The sequence below is a fragment of the Centroberyx gerrardi genome, chromosome 2 (assembly GCF_048128805.1).
Source record: "Centroberyx gerrardi isolate f3 chromosome 2, fCenGer3.hap1.cur.20231027, whole genome shotgun sequence".
NCBI classification, from domain to species: Eukaryota; Metazoa; Chordata; class Actinopteri; order Beryciformes; family Berycidae; genus Centroberyx; species Centroberyx gerrardi.
Genome location: NC_135998.1, coordinates 23,049,051 through 23,069,610, shown reverse-complemented (window position 1 = coordinate 23,069,610; position 20,560 = coordinate 23,049,051). Strand labels below are relative to the sequence as shown.

At 44.3% G+C, this 20,560-nt stretch overlaps 2 protein-coding genes across 4 annotated transcripts in view; one reads left to right on the top strand and one right to left on the bottom strand.

The window, feature by feature from the left end:
* garnl3 (GTPase activating Rap/RanGAP domain like 3) overlaps positions 1-19,834 on the top strand; it is a 58,413-nt gene extending 38,579 nt beyond the window's left edge. For 2 of the 3 annotated variants that reach the window (XM_071911976.2, XM_071911977.2), the window contains exons 12-31: positions 3,318-3,426; positions 3,636-3,681; positions 4,338-4,444; positions 4,533-4,648; positions 5,199-5,321; positions 9,120-9,194; positions 9,355-9,469; positions 9,624-9,650; positions 9,771-9,875; positions 10,760-10,876; positions 11,153-11,319; positions 11,727-11,885; positions 12,411-12,477; positions 12,854-12,961; positions 13,293-13,411; positions 13,936-14,071; positions 15,296-15,355; positions 17,257-17,475; positions 18,073-18,193; positions 18,314-19,834. In XM_071911976.2, coding sequence (XP_071768077.1) covers positions 3,318-3,426; positions 3,636-3,681; positions 4,338-4,444; positions 4,533-4,648; positions 5,199-5,321; positions 9,120-9,194; positions 9,355-9,469; positions 9,624-9,650; positions 9,771-9,875; positions 10,760-10,876; positions 11,153-11,319; positions 11,727-11,885; positions 12,411-12,477; positions 12,854-12,961; positions 13,293-13,411; positions 13,936-14,071; positions 15,296-15,355; positions 17,257-17,475; positions 18,073-18,193; positions 18,314-18,479 — 2,262 coding nt within the window. In that variant the 3' untranslated portion in view covers positions 18,480-19,834. The remainder of the gene's footprint in view (positions 1-3,317; positions 3,427-3,635; positions 3,682-4,337; positions 4,445-4,532; positions 4,649-5,198; positions 5,322-9,119; positions 9,195-9,354; positions 9,470-9,623; positions 9,651-9,770; positions 9,876-10,759; positions 10,877-11,152; positions 11,320-11,726; positions 11,886-12,410; positions 12,478-12,853; positions 12,962-13,292; positions 13,412-13,935; positions 14,072-15,295; positions 15,356-17,256; positions 17,476-18,072; positions 18,194-18,313) is intronic. The other variant, XM_071911978.2, reaches the window with a different exon arrangement.
* The window catches only part of st6galnac6 (ST6 (alpha-N-acetyl-neuraminyl-2,3-beta-galactosyl-1,3)-N-acetylgalactosaminide alpha-2,6-sialyltransferase 6), a 216,061-nt gene that overhangs the window by 124,997 nt on the left and 70,504 nt on the right, over positions 1-20,560 (bottom strand). The window lies entirely within an intron of this gene.

Sequence of the window (20,560 nt, the reverse complement as noted above, 5' to 3'; positions counted from 1 at the left end):
ATTTGGATAGTCCAATGTTGCTATTCAACTATCAGGTGACAAAAAGTAGATGTTCAACAAAGTGTCACCTGCCTATTTGATGCATCTTCAGAGACTATGTAACCCTAACCCTGACCTTAGCCCAACCCTAACCCTAATCCTTAAATTAAGCCAAACTCAGACATTAAATATGTATCGACTAGTATTCACACAATTATGAGTATCACTTGAAACTCATTAGATGTTTTAGTGACACATTATAGTCACCTGATAGAAAGTTGAGTGTCAACATTGCACTATCCAAATAGTGTGAACAAAAAGACTCCACTGACTTAACTGTTCACAGATAGGAAGCCAGTGTAGTGGCACTTTGTGGTCACTTTGTTGAGAGAAAAGGAGAAGAAAAGATTGAGAGAGTTTATTGCTTTACTGTAGAAATCCATTCCGGAATGCCAGTATTAGTGAGTGTGATTTAAAAGGGCCGTCGGTCACCGGATTTGACACATAATTGGATTTGTTCTTAAAGAAAATAAATACATTTTGCCGGTCGGCAATGAAAACAAGCATCCTTTGCTCATAAGCCTTTCGCAGGCCGCTGTGTGTGACTGTAGCTCTGTGCTTGACTCCCATCCACCGTAATGGCAAGAGCTCCATTCATATCAGAGAGTATAATTGTATTTAACACTTGGGCATAGTGTCTTTCTGCACCATAAAACTCAGTTCAGCTTAATTGGTGCTGTGGGAAGAAAGTTGTGAATAACAGGGGGAGGGAGGCTGGCTGAGGGGAAATAGCGAAATAGAAGTGAAGGAAGAAGCAGATGAGAGAGCAGGAGGGAGTTGTAGTGTGGTGCACTTTGATCTCTGAAGTGCTCAGATTAAAGTGATGAAATTATTGCCCATGGCTTATGGGGACGGGGGCTACACCAAGAGCATTGAAACAGGAAACGGTCTGCTTCTTTTTTCTTTTTTTTTTATAATTATTTTTATTAGGGACCAGCATGACAATGGACAGATGTAGTTACAGATGTTTCGTCTCTCATTTTTTTTTTTTTTTTTTTTCCTTCCCTCCCCTCACATCAGGTTTCCCACCCATAACCCAAACTACATGTATAAAAAATTCGAATTAAAGTAACTACGAGCATAACAATATGGTGACATAATGAGTTTCAATAGAACTGTTAGATAAAAATAAATACGCTCAATTACACAAAATTGAATGGAGTTGGGTATGCGGGAGGAGAGAAACCAAAACAAAAACAACAAAGAAATAAAAATAAAATAAAACAACAAGAACAAAAATTACAATAATAAGACAAAGTTCTGGATTGCGTACTGCTTGATTACATCATGATTCTGTGCTCACGCCATGAGACCAGACCATAATCCTCACAACACTTACCCTGACAAAGGTGGCCATTTTTATAAAGGGGGGGGGGTTAAAAGAAGGTAATAGAGAAAGGTGTGCGACAGTCAGTTTGGGGGGAGGGTTTTTAATCTTTTAAAGTAGGATATTATAGGATCCCAAATTGAATGAAATTTTTTGGTTGATCCCCTAATAGAGTATTTGAAACGGAAAAGGAAACGGTCTGCTTCTTGACTGCTGGAATGACACGCCGCCCATACACACACACACATACATACAGTGCCGGCACGTGCCAATCAGGCGCCCTGGGCAAAACTATAAATGCCGCCCATCCACACGTTCTCATGTTTTATCAGCTATTTCACATAGGGTTGCCAACTCAATGGTATTTGGCGGGGGGGGGGGGGGGGTGGGGGGTGGGGGGTGTTATACAAACTCAACAACTAATAAAAATATGATGCCCATTGTTATTGCCACACAATGACCCACAGCATCAATCAGTTCTCTCTCTCTCTCTCTCTCTCTCTCTCTCTCTCTCTCTCTCTCTCTCTCTCTCTCTCTCTCTCTCTCTCAAACACACACACACAACGTTACCATGCAAAATAGAAAAATAGGATCATCTACTATGAAAATTTGCACTTTACTTCGTTCCTGACATGTATTTTGTTGCCAAATTGCCATATGCTGTCACCATTACGCAATGCCAAATGCCAAAAAGTACGTGTCCCTCTCACCATTACGCAATGCCAAATGTGCAACGTGCATGTCCCGTTAACCATCATCACACATTGCCAATTGCTAAATACGCAACCTACAACCAAGAAAAACAACACAGTAAATATGTAAAAAGCACAGCCCAACAAAAAGTCATGAAAATAAACTGCAAAGGCATCTTACCTTCACCCGAAGCACAACGTAGGCCTACCCGACGCACACACACATCGCCCTTGATTGGTTAGTACATTACGCTACATTCAAAACAATTTAGTAAATCCTCCCCAGTTGTGTCTCACGTCACTTAAATCAACTCACGTAGTGTAATATTTATTATTACTTTACTGACAGAGACTTAAAGCTACTCAAAGCTACTCATCGGGAGCAGGTCGGGAGATAGACTGGGAGTAGAACTCAACCTGTTGCTGTAACTCAGTCTCAGTAAAACAAGGAGTACAATGTTCCTAAAGCATAGTAGGTTCATTTCTGTTTTTTCTTTCTTTGTAGATCGCGATAAATGTATTTATGCTGTGTCACCCAGTGTCACCCTAGTAACAATCAAATTAAGACAAGTGTGGACAAATTTGGCGCCCCTAGTGGCGTGGCGCCCTGGGCAATTGCCCTGTCTGCCCCGCCCACGCGCCGCCACTGCATACACACATACACACACACACACACCTGAAAATATCCAAAAAGTAACTGAATTACTCTTGTGTTTAGATTTGTGTTTTGGACATACTTGTGCCCCCATCATTGCAGCACTACTTTGTACCTCAGTACAATCTCATCTACAGTGTGATGCACAGTACTGATCAACTTTAAAAGCGGAGCCAAAAATGAATCACAGCGTACTTTTTTTTTTTTTTTTTTGTCTTTTTATTCGCCTTATAGGTGATACAAAACACATCATACAATTTATAATATATTTTAACAAAATTCCATCCAATTAGCCAACAGTACCCCTAACTCATTGCACCATTTACAATACTTTCAATATAGCATATCAAAACAATGGTAATGGTTCAATGGTAAGTATACATAATAAACAATTTAAATACACACACAAAACAAAATACACAGACTGAGGCGTCCATCTTCTCTACCTGATCCAGAACTGGTTGCCAAATGGTGTAGAAGGGCACAGCCTCTTGTAGCATAATGAATGTTGTCTCTGGTCAGATACAGTGTGCTTGTTAGGCAGCTGGTTATCGGGCGGCATCGCCCCTCACCGTCTGTCTCTCTGCTCTGTCCTCCCTGCCAGGTGGAGAGGAAGAGACACATTGGAAACGACATTGTTACCATAGTATTCCAGGAAGGGGACGACGCCTCTCCGTCCTTCAAACCTTCCATGATCCGATCCCACTTCACCCGTATCCTTCACATGGAGAGTGACTGTCGGAGTGGTAATTAGTGACATGGGCCATGTTCGGAGCAACTTTGGCTAATGAGCAGAAAACAGCGCTGAATACTAATACTGTGTCCTATAACCTTGAAACCATGTGGATTGTATTATTTAACTTTGAAAGTCTCTGTTCGTGTCTGATGTATTGTTATGCTGTTTCCTTTACTTCACTCCCAGATATTTTTGCATTAGTTAGGTATAATAGCCAGAATGACAGTTACAGGTGAGTGGCTTTGTTTAATGTGATGGTACAGTATGTGTTGATGGAGTGTGTGCTGCCTCCAGGCCTCTCAGGTCTCCCATCATGGGGCTCCTGGCTGTTAGTCACTCATGGTCGAAACCAAAGTGGGACTGTGCCTTCGCTGTGTTTTGATTCAGCCTTCCCCTCTCGATCAGATCTGCCTGTTGACTCTTTCAAGTCCCGGCTCAAAACACTTTCATTCTCTAGCTTTTAAGCCCTCTTGATGTGTCTGGTTATGCGTGTGTGTCTTGTGTTCTTTCTGGCACTGCCATATTTATGTTCTGTGTTTAGTGTGTTTTTTATGTATTTATTGGCTATGAGCTGCACTTTGATCCAGTCCAGTTGTTTTAAAAATGTGCTTTATAAATAAGTTTGACTTGACTTGATATGTATGTCTACCACACATTCAGTGTAAGTGTAAGTTTCTTCTTTAATACATAATGCTCACTTTATTAAGACTTAAGACCATAACAAGCTTAAATAAGAAATGTGTTGCAGTCCATTCTTGGGAGTTGCTGTCTTCCCACAACGTGGAATTCTTCGCTCAAGTTTACCTTTTTGAACAAACACCCCTAAAATAAGTCTGTTTGGTTGTGTCGGCACACTGTTACATGTTATATTTCTGCTCTCTGTCCCAGGTTGAAGATATTCTCAGAGGAGAGCGTTCCGCTGTTTGGACCCCCTCTCCCGTCTCCACCTGTATTTACTGACCACCATGAATTCAGGGACTTTTTGTTAGTCAAACGTAAGCACAGAAAACAAGCGTTGGAATGCAGCTATAACAGTCACAACCATCTGTTCTTTCTAACCGTATCTTTCTTGGTCTCCTGCAGTAATCAATGGAGAGAAAGCCACACTGGAGACCCCAACGTTTGCCCAGAAGCGCCAGCGAACCCTTGACATGCTGATCCGCTCGCTCTACCAAGACCTCATGCCTGACCTGCACAAGGTACAACAGTCTCTACCCTGGTCTAACCCCGGCTAAACCTGCTCAGTCCAGCCTGCCGACCACCGGTCTAGCCTTACTCTAGTCTGATCTAATCTACGGAGGCCTGTTCTTGTCCATTTTTGGATGGACATTTAACTTTTTGGCTCAGTGTGATCTGGTCTTCTCCAAGCCCTCTATCTATCCCCAGCCACTGGCAGCAAGAGTAGCTGCTGCTCTGTTGTGCTCCGCTCTGTTCCACTGCAGCCCCGGTCTGCCTCTGCATACTGCATCACACCGACTGGATACTACTGCAATGCTGTCTTTCTCAGGAGGGCTCTCTCTCCTCACATCTCTTTTGTTCATATTTCTCTTATTTTTTCCCTCCTTCCACAGTTGCTCCTAACACAGCTTAGTTCTCAGTATGCTGCACTGCTGCTGTCCTCACCCCCTGCCAGGGTCAGTGTCTGAGACCCCTTTCTGCTTTCTTTTCCCCTCTGTGTGTGTGTGTGTGTGTGTGTGTGTGTGTGTGTGTGTGTCTGCCACATTTTGCGTGTTGGTGTTCCATGTGTAGGTTCCCTTTTCTCCCCAGAACATGCTAAACCGACGCTCCTTCAGCGACGTGCTCCCTGAGTCTCCCAAGTCGGCACGTAAGAAGGAGGAGGCACGGCAGGCCGAATTTGTCAGAATAGGGCAGGTAATGCAGTCACAAACACACACACACACACACACACACACACACACTCACAAACACTCAAACATACATATGAACACCCAAGAACCACATGTCTACCAGATGTACATAATATCTTGCATGAAATCACAGTGAGTGTGAACACAGTAGACCACTTTAATTCCAGACATAGGCCTTGGCTTGGCATAACAAAACTGGCTAACCAATTAATTAATCAGCAGGCCTTCCTTTCTTTGTGTTCATGCTTTACAGCACAAGGCAGAGACGCCTGGGCTTGGTGTTAAATATGGAAATCATGTTCATCACAGTCCAAGGAGTCACAGAGTTACCTTTCAAATCACAGAGGGTAGATTTCCAGATGGAACTAGCAATTTACGATGAGATAGCTGAGATACAATGAGATGAATTTGATGTATGAACTCGAAAAACAGCTTGTTTGTGAGCAACATATACACACTTTGGCACTGCTACCCTTGTCTACCAACGCCAATGATGTTTTTCAACTATTTTCATGCCATTTTGACAAAGTGATGAATCAAATGGAAGAGCCGCCGGTGTAGGAAAAGCAGCGAATATTAATGATGGGCTGTGATTCCTGACAGGCAGCTGACCGAGTTGGACAGCCGCTTCCAGGGAGATCGGTATTGAATAATGACAACATAAGTGATGTATGTGCCGTAGTCCAGGAATCACTGCAGGGCCACGCGATCACCATCACATCTGTTTTGGATGCAGGTCAGGTGCTGAAGTTATGGACGCTTGTGCCTCAGACGTTTTCCCTGCATTATCACCCTCCCTATGTGTTCTCAGTGTAGAGCGCTGGCTGTGGTGCTGAACCTAGACGATCTGTCAAGACTTTTGGAAATAACTGATTTCATATTTGCCGCGAGACAATGGCTATTTTTTGGGTGACTGCCTTTCCCCTTGGTTTAGCAGCAGTCTGCAAGGCTTTATCCCTGACGCTGCGTTTCAGAATTTCTCTGCATTAACTGGGTCAATCTGAAGCAATCAGTGGGTAGAAAATTCCTCCCTAGGGCCTTGGGATACCATCAGGGTATTTTTGAATTTTGCACTTTGCAATGCTAGTCAGATGGAAAATACCAGAATTTCAAGTGGTGGTAAATAATAAATCATTCAGCAGAGAAATTATCCCTTGACATTGCAGTATTGTCATTGTAATGTAGGTATTATAGGCTCATTGTGGTCTAATTTGGGATATTTACATTTTTTTTATTTCACCTCAATTTTAATTTATTGTCTCCTGGCTCTATATTAATGCTAACGGCCACAGACGGAGCCAGAAGAGCTGATGAGAAAAGAGATTGGTCACCATTGGCAAGGCAACTCGTCAGTTTACGGGCCACATGATGCTTAGATTATAGAATAAATACATTTTTGATACACTTAGAAGGTTGTTCCTTTCTCCTTTGCCTATATGCAGCCCAAGGCAGTGCCATGGCATGTCAGTAATTTCAGTTGTAAGGACAGCGCGAAGCAACATTGCTGCTGCTGTCAGTTCAAAAGTATTCTGATGGTTTCCCAAGACCCTGGGGAGAATTTGTCTCCCCACTGGTTGCTTCGATTGAAGGCAGAGACATTTTGAAACGCAGCGTCAGGGGATAAAGCCTTGCAACACCTGACAAATATGAAATAAGCAACACATATAATAATAAACAATAAATCTGAAATTGTTCTCTTCGGTCCCACTAGGTCTACTGTCTTAATCCAGAATAAACGAGGCAGCCTGTCTTCAAATGTGAAGCCAGTGGCCAGAAATGTAGTCGTGTATCTTGACAGCAACCTAAGCTTTGACGAGCAGGTGAAGAGAGTAATGCAGTCCTGTTTCTTTCAGCTGAGCAATATATATCCAAAATCAAATCGTTCTTATCTTCCGCTGACCTGGAGAAGGTCTTGCATGCCTTTATCTTCTCTCGTTTAGATTGCTGCAACTGCCTCTCCGCCTCAGTCGAAAGCCTCCAGCTCGTGCAGAATGCAGCCGCCAGGATTTCAACAGGTGCCAGACGTGGAGACCATATTACCCCCAATCCATGCTTCCCTAAACTGGTTACCTGTCACGCTCAGAATTGATTTTGAGATTTTACCGATCACTTTTAAAGCTCATCTGGGTCTGGCGCCTGGCTACATTTCAGGCTTTTTAACCCCATATGAGCCGGAGCGCAGCCTGAGATCCTCGGGCAGAGAGCTCTTCTGGCCGTTCCTCAGTCTAGACTGGAAACAAAAGGTGAGCAGGCGGTCGCCATTAGAGCTCCTCCACTGTGGAACGGCCTGCCTGAGGAAATTAGACTAGCAAAGTCAGCGTCTTCTATTAAATCACTTCTCAAGACACCTTTATAGACTTGCTTTCAAGTTATTGTTTCTCTTGTTTGTAATCTTGTTTTGTTGCCTTTTGTTCCCTATTACTGTTTGTGTTTTGTGCCTTGTTTCTGTCACTCTCTGTGAAGCACTTTAACACCAAGCCCAGGCGTCTCTGCCTTGTGCTGTAAAGCATGAACACAAAGAAAGGCCTGTTGATTTATTGGTTAGCCAATTTTGTTACCTATGTCTTTAAAGTGGCCTACTGTGTTCATACTCACCGTGATATTATGTAAGATATTATGTACATGATGATTTCATGTTTTCATGCCTGCCTGATATGGCTAAACACTAGCTATTTTTACACCTGCCCACCTAAGGTTAAGTTCTATAAGGTCTTTTTTTATATGGATGTTTTCCTATGGATAGCAAAAATTGCTGCACTGGAGCCTTTGTATGTTTTTTTTTGTTTTATTTCATGCATCACTGTGTCACCGAATAAGCTGATTTGTAAAATATTATTGCCAAGCCGGTGCGCTGTCCATGGTTCTGATTCAGCCGTTCCCAGACTGCCTGTTTATGTAGATATGTGAATGGAAATGGCCTAATTTGTAGCTTGGATTTGGGATGTTCAACCTAATCTGATGTTTTCTGTTTGAGCACTCTCTGTATCATCCTCCAGTACATCCTTCAGAATTTAACCAGTATGTTTAACATTAGCTAAATGTTAAAATACAGTATATATATACATATACAACCAGCTCAGTCCACTAAATCCTTCTTGGAATGTATTTTCGCGCACATCTTCTATTTTTCCTTTGATCCACAGTCAACACACACTGTTTTATCCTCCATGCAGCTCCCATGCAGGGTCCATGATAAAGTCTCTCCTGCTTTCTGTCTTGTCGAGACATTGTTTAATAAAATGTGTGCGTTGTTGCCAGCCAAGTCGAGGATGTTGTAGAACCGACTAGCGACAAGTCGATGCTTTTGTGGAGCGCAGCTTTATCTTTTGGTCAAACACATCTACACCGACGTAGAGAACAGCAACAAAAACAAATATCAGTGCTAATTGCAAATGCGCAATATACAATGTAGACACCTATATAAATGTATACATTTATTTATACTGTCATATACTGTATTTTTACATACCTTAGTGCTGTTGTCCATCACAGTCTCCAGTCATTCACTTGACATTTAACAGGCTTGTTGACAAAGAGAATGGACTATTCCTTTGTTTTTTGGGACATTCATTCTGTTATATTTTAAAGATGAAATATGAATGCACTCATTTTCACTATGTTTAGGTGTTTTTGCTGTATTTTTACTGTAACATGTTGGCCCACTCAATCTAGGCCAGACAAATAGCAGTCTCTGCCTTCACCACTGATTCAGCCTGGGTTTGGCTATTTTTTCAGTCAGGCTGTTAAACGTAAACGGAAATGACTATGCTTTGTGTTATAACTGATGCTACATGCTTTATAGGCTCTGAAGCTGAAGACCATAGTGAGAGGAGACGCCCCTACCAGCCTCGTCACCACAGGCCTGTGTAGAAAAGAGGTGAGATCATGTCTGTGAGGCATTACACCAGACTTATCACCCTTTCCTCCTCTTCACTAAGGGAGTTTTTATGTTAAAGCCTGTGGTAATATTGTGCCAAAGCAAGTGGATAATGATTGCACTGTGTGTGTCTGCATTATGTGTGTGTCTGTGTGTGCAGCCATGGGAGTCCCAGTCGTTTTGCAGTACATTCCCCTATGAGATGGTGTGTGCAGACTCCTGGGGTCAGTCTCTGCTGGTTGCCACCGACGCAGCGGGGGTCATGCTGTTGGATGGTGAGGTCATCCTCATCAATATTTCCCTCTGTCCTCTCTCCCTCCTCTAAAATACGACTAACGTCATCCATCTATAGCCGTCAATACTGCGCTCAGCAGAATGCCATGGTCAACAGCTAACATGATAATGATGATGTTGTCGTCCACGTTTCAGGCCCTGATCCAGCTTCGTCCAACGTTGGTGAGTGCCACACAATCAATCCTCCGCTGCATGCTTAGTTATAGTTCAGCTTTATATAACAGTTGTCACAGATTTGAACTGCCCTTTGCGTGTAATATGTGTCGCTGTGTTGCGCTTCAGAGACGCAGACGCTGCCTCCAGTGCAGGTGTTTGACAAAACCATGGTGGTGAAGCAGATGCACGTTCTCGAGCCTCAGGACCTCCTTATCACCAGGGCCGACAAAGGTAGGCCTAGATAAGGAGGAGGAAGAGGGGCAAGAGGCACTGGTCACACTGCGCACATATCAGAGACCGCTTCCCTTGGCACCACAGTGTGTTTGTTGCTGTCTCACCCATCTCTTCAAATCAGTATTTACAGCTTTTCTTTTTTTATTATGCCCGTCTCTCTCTCATTTGATCTCTGTCGTCTGTCACTCACCCTCTCTCTCTCTCTCTCTGTCTCTCTCTCTCTCTGTTGTAGAGCGTAATTTACTTACCCTCTCCATCTCCATTGCTCCAGTGAACACATTGATCTTTCATTGTGATCTGAGGAAGCTGACCTATAGAGAACCGATCCCTCTAGGGGTCGTGTGTGTGTGTGTGTGTGTGTGTGTGTGTGTGTGTGTGTGTGTGTGTGTGTGTGTGTGTGTGTGTGTGTGTGAGAGAGAGAGAGAGAAACAGAGAGAGTGTGCGAGTGTGTGTGTGTGTGTGTCCATTAGTCCTGCAGGACCGGATTGACCTATTGAATGAACTTCCTACTGTTTTGATGTGGGAATGGAGAGGGCTTTAAGGGAACCAGAGGCTGACAGACATGCAGAGTGCAGCCTGGCAGAAAAATACAGGCAGACATAGATAGAAAGAACCATACAGACCTCAAGCGACCATAAAACAAAGACAAAGAGCATTGACTGGGTTATAACAGTGATTATGTGATGACAGTGCTAACATTTGTCACAACTGTGTATGGGCTTTGATAAAGCTTCTTAGAGCAACATTTTTTTTGACTACTGCCTTCTGGTAATGTTCTTGCAGTATGACACCATTGTCTGGCCGTGGGTGGATACTATAAAGAGAGAGCAAATTAAGAGTAACCTTGATGCAAAACAGCGCTAATTTTATTTTGGTTCCAGGGAAGGACGCTCGGCTGTATGTGTTCAGACTGAGCACGCTCAAGAGAGGCATGGAGGAGAGGCAGCTCGTCAGGAGCAAGTGTGACAGCCGGGAGAATAAACTGGAGAAAACTAAAGGTATGGTACACGCTGTATGCAAATTTATACACATGCATACACACTCTCACACAGACACACACACACACACACAGCCTTTGACCCTCCCCTGGTGTGGTGCCAGCTGTCTGTGGTGGAGCTCATCCTGCTTGAAGCCACATGCATTGATCTGTGGGATGGTGCCAGAGGAACGGGCCAGCCTCACCTACAGTACAGCATATGTCCAATACACTGCTCTCTCTCTCTCTCTCTCTCTCTCTAACCCTCTCCGTATCTCTGCGTCTCCCTCTGTCCCAGGCTGTCATTTGTACTCTATAAACACCCACCATGGCTCAGAGCTGAGGATAGTGGCAGCCATCAGGAACAAGCTCCTCCTCATCACCAGGAAACAGCCGCGCCTCGAGGGCTTCAGCGCCATCGCCACGGGAGCAGACTCGCCAGTGGAGGAGTTTCAGTATATCCGGGTATCTCAAACTGGATATACTACCTGGATGGATGGATGGATGGATGGATGGATGGATGGATGGATGAATGAATGGATGGAATAGGGAAATGTTAGTTCATTGTTACAGCTGTTTCTCATCAAAGGAACATGTGAGGTGTGTTTGTCTCTCTCTCTCTCTCTCTCTCTCTCTCTCTCTCTCTCTCTCCCTCCGTCTCTCTGATTTTCTCTCTTCTCTATATATATTTATATATCCTGTACCTATCTAGCATATATCTCATAGACAGGCAGACAGGTTTGTCTATATCTTGGCATACAGACAACCCTGTCTGCCTGTCTATATGTCTGTACATATATACGAGTAACAAAACCAATCTGTGTGTGTGTGTGTGTGTGCACTGACATTGTTGTGTACCATGCGTCCGGCAGGAGATCTGTCTGTGCGACCCGCCGGTGGTGATGGCGCTGGTGGACGGGCCAACGGGGGAGAATGACAATATGATCTGTGTGGCATACAAACACCAGTTTGACCTGATCAATGAGAGCACTGGAGATGCCTACCGGCTACATCATGTGGACGCCAACAGGGTGAGGCACATGTGCACATACATACACATATACAACAAACCCCATCCTTTTCTCGTGCTCTTTTTTTCCTCTCTTTGCGTTCATTTGATATCTTTAAGTTGAGCAGAGCCTGAGACCTCCAACTGGCCCAGTTGGTTGCTTTATTTACCTTCTGATTACTAGGCTGCTTGGTTGAATCAACACTCATTCACAGCCACCGCCTGGGGAGGAAAGGGAGGAGAAATGAATGAGCAGGCTGGAGGATGAACAGCTGTTCCAATAAACTGTCTTATTCCCGCTTTGGCCGTATCTCCTTTGAAAGAAATATTGTTGTCTAATAAGAGTAACTAGGAAAAATAAAAGGTTGAAATATAATTAAATCAATCTTTTCAAAAAATGTTAAATCAGTTAAAGAATAAATGTTGCCTGGATGGTTACCCAGTACCGAGAGAGTATGCGACATGAAATGTCTGTTAAAAATGATCTTGCGTAGTTGTTTGGTTCTTGTTGAAGGATTCCCCTAAAGTGAGTTCTCTCTGCCTACAGGTAAACTTTGTAGCAGCCATTGATGTGTATGAAGATGGGGAGGCTGGTCTGCTGTTGTGTTACAACTGTGAGTATCTGTTTAACTCTGACTTTCAAACGTTGTTATTTGATTTAGGTCCCTGTCTCTAACATTAAATCTGAGCTTTAATGTCATTCCTCTGCCACTGCACCTTTCTGGAATGGAAATCAAACCATAGACTGCACCAGAATATTAAGTGTCGGAGTTGGAGTTTACAAATGCAGGCAACATCCACTCTGGGTTTTGTGTGCCTCTTTCTGTCTGGCTAGTAGGACAAATAGTTGTCAAATTTCATTGAGTTTCAAATAAAATGCTGCTCTCAGTCAACAAGACAATAAAAGTCACACACAAAAAGACCAACAGTAAACAGAAGAAAACGGTGTAAGCATTTAACTTCAAAGTAAAACATGTCCTCTGTCCTCAGACATTTGCTACTATAAGAAAGTGTGTCCGTTCAATGGCTCCACCCCCATGATCCAGTCCAACACCTCCGACTTCCACTTCAGCTGGAACCAGATGCCCAATGCTATCGGTAGGTTACCACGGCAACAACGGGCCCCACCCTGCCCATGCTGCTGGCCTGGCCTGAGCTAGCTGTCTCCATGGTAACGCCATGGGTAGCCACAGGCAGCCATTGGGCTTATGTGCTTGTTTGTGAGTGAGTGTGTGTGTGTACGTTTGTGTGTGTGTGTGTGTGTGTCTGTGTTTGTGTATGTCATTGTTTATGCAGAGAGTAATGAAAGCAGAACACAAAACCTAAACCTCTTGATAACAGCTTGTTGTTGCTGGTTTCTGTGCAGGATGAGAGAATCACAGAAGGGAGATGCATACATTTTATCGTCTGCTCTTGCTGTTTTTTTCAGTGTGTGCGTTTCCTTATATCCTGGCCTTCACTACGGACTCCATTGAGATCCGGCTGGTAGTCAACGGCAACCTGGTGTACACAGCAGTGGTCCCAGAGCTACAGCTGACTGCCTCGCGGGTCAGTATGATTGACAGCCACTGTGAGTGACTGCTAACACAGTAACCGACATTATGTCCATGCACTACTTATGCCATTATTACTTCAACTCCGTGCAACTTTGTAGATTTAAGATGCAAAATGGAGAAGTTGGTTGACTGTGCATTCTACCTGTGCACCTTCCTATGGCAAATTCCGTTTCATTCTAACAAGAGTACTTTCAGAAAAGCGCAACAAGGCCCCACTGCGATATAGAAGTAGCTTTCTCAGCTCTCTCATTTCAATCAATCTTAATTTCCCCAGTGGGAAATATGGCTGGCAATCAGCATGGCTACATACTAGCAATAATACACTCATAATTCATACACAGACATCATTTAAAACAGGCACATGGCATAAGCCAAACACTTTTTCTTCCCATATCCTCAATATGTTTTTCTCTCTTGGGTTTTCCTCCACTCTGTCCCTTTTGGCATTACTCCCCATCTGCCGTCTCTCTGTCCTGATCTCACTCCCTCTCTCTGTCCCTCTGTGTCCCACCCCAGTCGGACATCTATTTCGTTTCGTCGGCTCCAGTGAGCTCGGCCTCCAACTGCAGCTCCAGAGACACCAGTTCCCAGAGTTCCCCTCAGACGCCCACCGGCTACGAGATGCCTGTGTTCCCCTCGCCGCTCGGCGACGGTAAGCCCCGCACAGTAAAAGCACCAGAGGATACCGATATAGAGCCACATTTTTTGAGGTTTTCGAATGTTAATGTTGCCCTGAGACCTGTTTGACGTTGTGTCCTGCCACCTTGGCCCAGAGCTAGAGATCTCTTTGTGTACACTAGTCTGAGCAGCAGGGGGCGGAGCTGTATTTTCCTCCAGGGTTAGGTGTTGCCGCACAGCTGAATCTCTCTAGCAGTCTTCTATCTGGGGGAGTTATTTCACCAGACTTCCACGACTGCTACTTCCCGATCTGTAACCACACACCGACATGGTCTCATGTTACCGAACCTTCAAGTCTCACAGGACGCAAGTGACTAAAAGGTGAAATGAAGTCACCCACGTACCATCCCCCATCCTGCCCCTCCACCCCCCCCGTCACGGGACACAATAAGTGTCCTCCGAGGCAGGGGGCTGCTTTCAAGTGTGATTGAGGATCAATACGAGCCCCTCCCCTCAGCCTTCTAGCCCACTCTCACCCCCTCCTTCACCCTTCATTGTATATCTGACCAACTGGAGTGAGATGGACCCTCCTCCCCTTCTAGATTGATACCGCTGTGTGGACAGCGTTGAGTCGGGGGTGGAGGGGCAGTTGTTAATGACATACAAGTTTGTCATTCAGTGTGAGCCGACAGACTGATGGATGAAGGTGGTGGCAGCTCCTCAGTGTGTTCATTAGAGTCTGGCTTCTATCAGCCATCATCAGACACATCTGTGTAGTTCTAATGGCTGCAGTGAAGGAGGCAGGAGGAAAACATGAAGTCCTCTTAATAAAATATCCTCCTATTAGTCACTGTGTGTGTGTGTTAGCTCCCGCTGCGCCATCAAGCCTGTCTTTTCCTCTTTTCCTGAGGGGAGCTGATATTTACAGGTTCCATTAAGGCTAACAGGGTGGAAGTTTTGGCTGTCGCTGCTGCAATTAGCTGAGGATGGGCTTTATGCTTTTAGGCCGGTTGGGGTAATCATTTCTTTGGATTGGATTCTCTTTTTCTCTCATTCCTGTTAATCTGTTTTTGTACCTGTATTTGAGCTTTGACCCACATGATCCTGTTTCACGGGGAGTCCATGACCTAAGGGAGAAACTGTAGTCTGTTTGTGTGTGTGTATATATGCGTGTGTGTGTGTGTTTGTGTGTGTTTGCCTGCATGCACATACAGTGTGTATTCGTTTTGTATAATCCTCTTCTTCGTCCCTGGTTCAGATTCTATACGGATCCCCTATGGTACCAAGCTTTCCCTGTACATGTCTAAGGACGCCGAAGGTACTGCAGGAGTCTCCCACAACTCCTCCTCAACTCATGAATATGCTCATATGCTGCCCCACTAACATGCACGTGCTCCCAGAGTGTATCACCCTTTCTGTTCCACGGCGGCATGTTGACTTGAACGTTGGTTGAATGTTAAGTGAACATTATGTCTTCCCCATCCCCCTTCTGTCTCACTCACTAAAGCAGCGTGAGGAGAGAGTGAAGGAAAGAGACGATACGCAGAGTAAAGAACGAAAGGGGGTAGATGCGTCGATTGAGAAGGAGGGAATTAGAATTAGAGGGGGGAGAACGAGATGCCGAGAAGGTATGCATGAGCGAAAGAGAAAAGGGGGCGTGTGTGTGTGTGTGTGTGTGTGTGTGTGTGTGTGTGTGCGCAAGAGGTTGAAAGTGAAGGAGGGGGAAAGTGAAAGAAAGAGGGGAAGGAGAAGACACGTCTGCCGCAGCATGATTTACAGATTGCACTGTCGCCATGGAGACTTTTGTCAGCCCTCTCTTCGATCCAAAGTGGTAGTCCAAACAGAGGTGCCACAATCCGGGGGGTGGACGACAGAGGGAGGGAGAGATGGAAAGAAGGAGAGGGGTGGAAGGGTGCGCTGACAAAAATCCCATCCTCTCACCGCCTGTATGCCTGCCGTATCTGCTCCTTGGGGAGGGTTTCATTTGATGTAATCGCATCAGTAATGTGAACAAGATACTGATGTGGCTGCTAGCCGCTGCCTGCCTCCACTGGCACACACACACACACACACACAGCACACCCAATCGGCTCCCAGCTCCGACCAATTCAATCTCACAGAATATCAATTAGTGCTCAAAACACTCAATACACTCTTGACACTCTCACTCATTTATGTTTTCATTGTTGTCAATAACCTCTGCCAGTGAGATGCAGTATGACACTTCCCCTGGTCCAGAACCGCATGTGGAATATAATGATCTCTCTGATTATATATTCCAGATGATTGCATGCTTTTTTTTCTCCCCACATTTGGTTTATTGCCATTACTGTTTGACAGCCCCGGTGCAGGAGAGAGGGACAGTAACAACCGCAACGCAGTGTACCTGTCAAACATCAGCAGTGACCCTCCATTTTTCTCTGTGCCGCCTCACTCACCTCCGACCCGCTGACATTTTAGATAGACGGTCCTTTTTGTGCAGTCTAGCCTCCACATTGATTCAGTCACATCCATGTGACTATTCCAACCTGCCTCAATGGAGCAGGATAGCTGTTGAATTACAATGCTGCCCCCTGATGGCACAATTGGGCACTGCAGGTTGGCACACTGCAGTTTTTTGCAGGCAAATGGTGCCGTTTCAAAAAGTCCAAGCATCCATTTAATTTGCCCCAAACAAAGCTTTAAATATTTATAGTCTATGATGAATAATAGATGGTCTGCCATAAACGGCTGTAACTGAACAGTCATATGACATTCGACCGAAATACTAGCGATGACGAATTCATTATAAGATCGCGTTGTTTCATTAAATAGGACCATCAATCAGTTTAGAGTGTCTTCATTTGAATATGGAGGTTTGATTGTATTGTAGGAGCCCATCCACCTCCAGACTCTTGAGCTAACATTATGAGTGTGTCTGCGTCAGAGTGTGGGTTTATATGCAGTCTGCTGGCACAACAGTCTGGCCTGGCAAGTCTAACTGCACTCTTCATCACTTGAGCCAGGTGTTTCACACAAGTGCTACACCTTCCTCTCCATCTGATATCTGCGTCTTTATCCCTCATTCCTTTCCCATCTTTGCTCTCTTTCTGTCTCTTGTTTCACGTCTTTACCTCTCTTTTTGTCGTCTGCCTCTTCCCTTTTTTTACCCCCCCCCTATCTTTACCACCTACTCTCTCCTTTTTCCGTCCTTCTCTTCCTCTGTGTTCTTACTCCCAGGCGAATCAGCATGTAAGCACATCTTCAAAATCCCACTGAGTAACCTGGTGGGCCGCAGCATCGAAAGACCGCTCAAGTCCCCGCTGGTCAACAAGGTGCTGACGACCCCGGCCCCTGCCATGGTGACCCCCGCGCCCCTCATCTCTGCCACACACTCTCTCTCTCTGTCCCGCATGGAGATCAAAGAGATAGCCAGCCGCACCCGGAAGGAGCTGCTTGGTAAACCAACTGAACAACAGACATTGAACAGTGTGTCATCCAGTGTTGATACTCAAGTCGCTCTCAGGTGACAAAAAAGTAGATGCTCAACAGCGGGTCACATGACTATTTGCTGCATCTCTTTAGACTATGGTAACCCTGACTTTAGCCTTATCCCCAATCCTAATTCAGTTTTTTGGATTCAACGACTGAATACAAGTGATCCATTTGGATTGAACGAAAGATATTAGTGCGATCGGAGTGAAAGAAGTGAGGGGAGGAGACGATGGATTTGGGGGATTTTTATTCTCACCCCATATCTTAACAGTGTCTTCTCTCAGAAACTGAATATCTGTAGACTACGTTTCACACAATTGTGAGTATCAGCTGAAACTCAGTGACACATTTTAGTCTCTTGATAGTAAGTTGAGTGTCAGCACTGGACTGTCCAAATAAAGTGGGACCTGTCTTGTCTCGATGACCGTGTTAACCCATGATCGTTCTCTGTTACCTCATACCAAAGAAACTGTCCTCTAAAAAAACAAGTCAAAGTTGTGGCCAGCTGTCTATACCTATGTTGTGTCTGCTGAGAGCTGATACTGGCCGTTCACTGTCCAGGCTTGACAGAGGAACCAAGCGGGAAGTCGGACAGCGGGACGGTCAAACAGAGGAAGATGAGCAAGAGGAACACGGAGGAGGAGCCCAAGGCGCGAGCGCTGACATCAACGAACAGTGACAGGTAAGAGACGGCAAGCGGATCATAGTCATCATCACCACCGTCGTCAGCGGCAACATCATCCATCATCCAACATTCAATAGCCACATCAAAATTATTTGAGTGTCTTTCTGTCCACAACAGGTTAGCCTCCGAGTCCGCTGAGACAGACTTGGACGTCCAGCGGCACTGTTCGTCCGGTTCAGAAGCCGAGCCGGAGAAGGCGGTGCTGCGAGCGGAGAGCCCGCCGCTGGCCAGCGCCTTCGCCCTCTCCACGTCCTTCGAAGAGGACGTCCTGGACCTAAAGTGAAGACAATCCCACCGTGCACTTCTCTGCCCGCCCTCTCCCGTTCTGTCCTTGTCATTATTTTGGTTTGGTTTGCTTTCTTAAGTTGTTGTTTGTTGAATTCTTTTGTTTTTGTTTTGTATTTTTTTTTTTTTTTTTCTTTTTGTTTATATATCTGTGTTCTGGGTCCCCCCCCCCCCCCCCCCCATTCATCGGACATGGTGGGTGCAGCGGGAGTGTGAAGACGTGTGTGTGTGTGTGTGTGTGTGTGTGTGTGTTTGTTTCGTAAGCAGTCCCTCAGCCACTGTATGTTGGGTGTCGATGTTGCCCTGCAGCGAATAACCCAAAGAGGCGGTGAGGTTGTGTAGGATGGCGTGGTTTATTCGGAGTTCTACTACACCCTGGAGATAACGTTTGTGGTTTCATCCCAAAACCAAAAACTGAATGTAAATCTACGCACCAAGGCACGACAAAAAACCCCTGTGTTCACCACACCCTCTTGAAGTCGCTACAGCTTAATGTGTTGTATATTATGTGATTATTTCCAATCCACTTTCAAATGTTGTATGATATGCATATGTATGTGTACATCTGTTTATACATTAAGATGCATACACAGTGGCAGGGCGTGTATGCCTGTCATGCCTGTAATGCATATTTATAGATATATTATAAAAACACATTTTATTCCCATATTTAGTAAAAGTATGATGTTTTATGCTCTCTCCACATATTAGTCCTTGTTATTCTCCTTATTCACGGTATACAGGTAGACAGGGCTGGAGGCAACGTCTCCCACAAGTGCCATTTCCCAGCATCCTCCACTGAACTACACCTCTTAACAGCCACCATATGCTGGTGTCTGACAGTAGCAGCCATGATTGTAGTCCACACTAGATATTAACCTACCATGGTGACCCAGAACTACATTCAGTTAGCATCAATCCACACAATGGAGGCACTTCTCTTAAAGCCACATGCACTAAACATCTTGCCCATAAGAATGAGCGTACCTTAAATCTGCATGACTTGCCTTTGCTACGAGTATTGTGTCTTTTGCGCCGATAAAGCATCTTTGGAAACCACGGGGTCTGCATCATCACGCATCACACACACACTGCAGACCACAACCTGAGCTGGTTGAAGAAGTGTGTCACCAGACTGTCACGTGTGACGGCAGGAGGCACAAAGTGGTTCTCTGCAGCTCTAGAGCACCATGCAAGGTTCTCGTAAACTAAAACTAAGACGGAAAACATTGGAGTTCAAAATCACTGAAATAAAAATAAAAAACGAAATTTTGTGGAAAAAAACTAAAACTGAACTAAAACTATCTTGTCTACTTGTAAAACTAAAAGAAAATAAATATATACGTGAAATGGTTTTTAGTTTTCGTCTTTTTGTTTATGTGCAGGGCGAAAAAGATAAGACATTTTTTTGGCGAAGAATTTTGTGTTCCCAACTTTTAAGTTAGGATGTGTTAAAAATTCTTGTAAATAAATTTGAAAGAGTTTTTGATTTATTGTTTGTACTACACAATACCTGCTATGAACTTCTATCATTATACCTTTAAAAAATACCACCCCTACCAAAAAATACAAAAACTAGATACTGAAACTAAAGAAAAACAAAATTAAAACTAGTAACTACTTGTAAATAAATAAAAACTAAAACTACCAAACCCACACTGAAAACTAACAAAAACAAAACTAGAGTTGTAATAGAAAAACGATATAAAATGAAAATGAAAATGGAAAATTCGAAATTATAATAACCCTGGTATGACGCCTCAGTAGGACCAGACACACTAAAAATGAATGAGTTCATCTCACTGTACGGTACTTTGAGTAGAAGCATCCTTCAAATGAGTCAGCTGTGCTGTTTGGAGGAAGGAAGGTTGTGAAGGTTTTCCAGTCTCATGTTTGGGCCCCTCTACCTCAGTGGGAGTTCAGTAGGGCCAAAAAGTAGTAAGAATAATTATAATAATATTAATGGCTTACTTTATTTATCTAGCACTTTCAAAACAATGTTATAAAGTGTTAACCAACAATAAAACAAAAAAAGTAAGATGAATAGAAATACCAAACTTGAATTTAAAAACAGGGAAG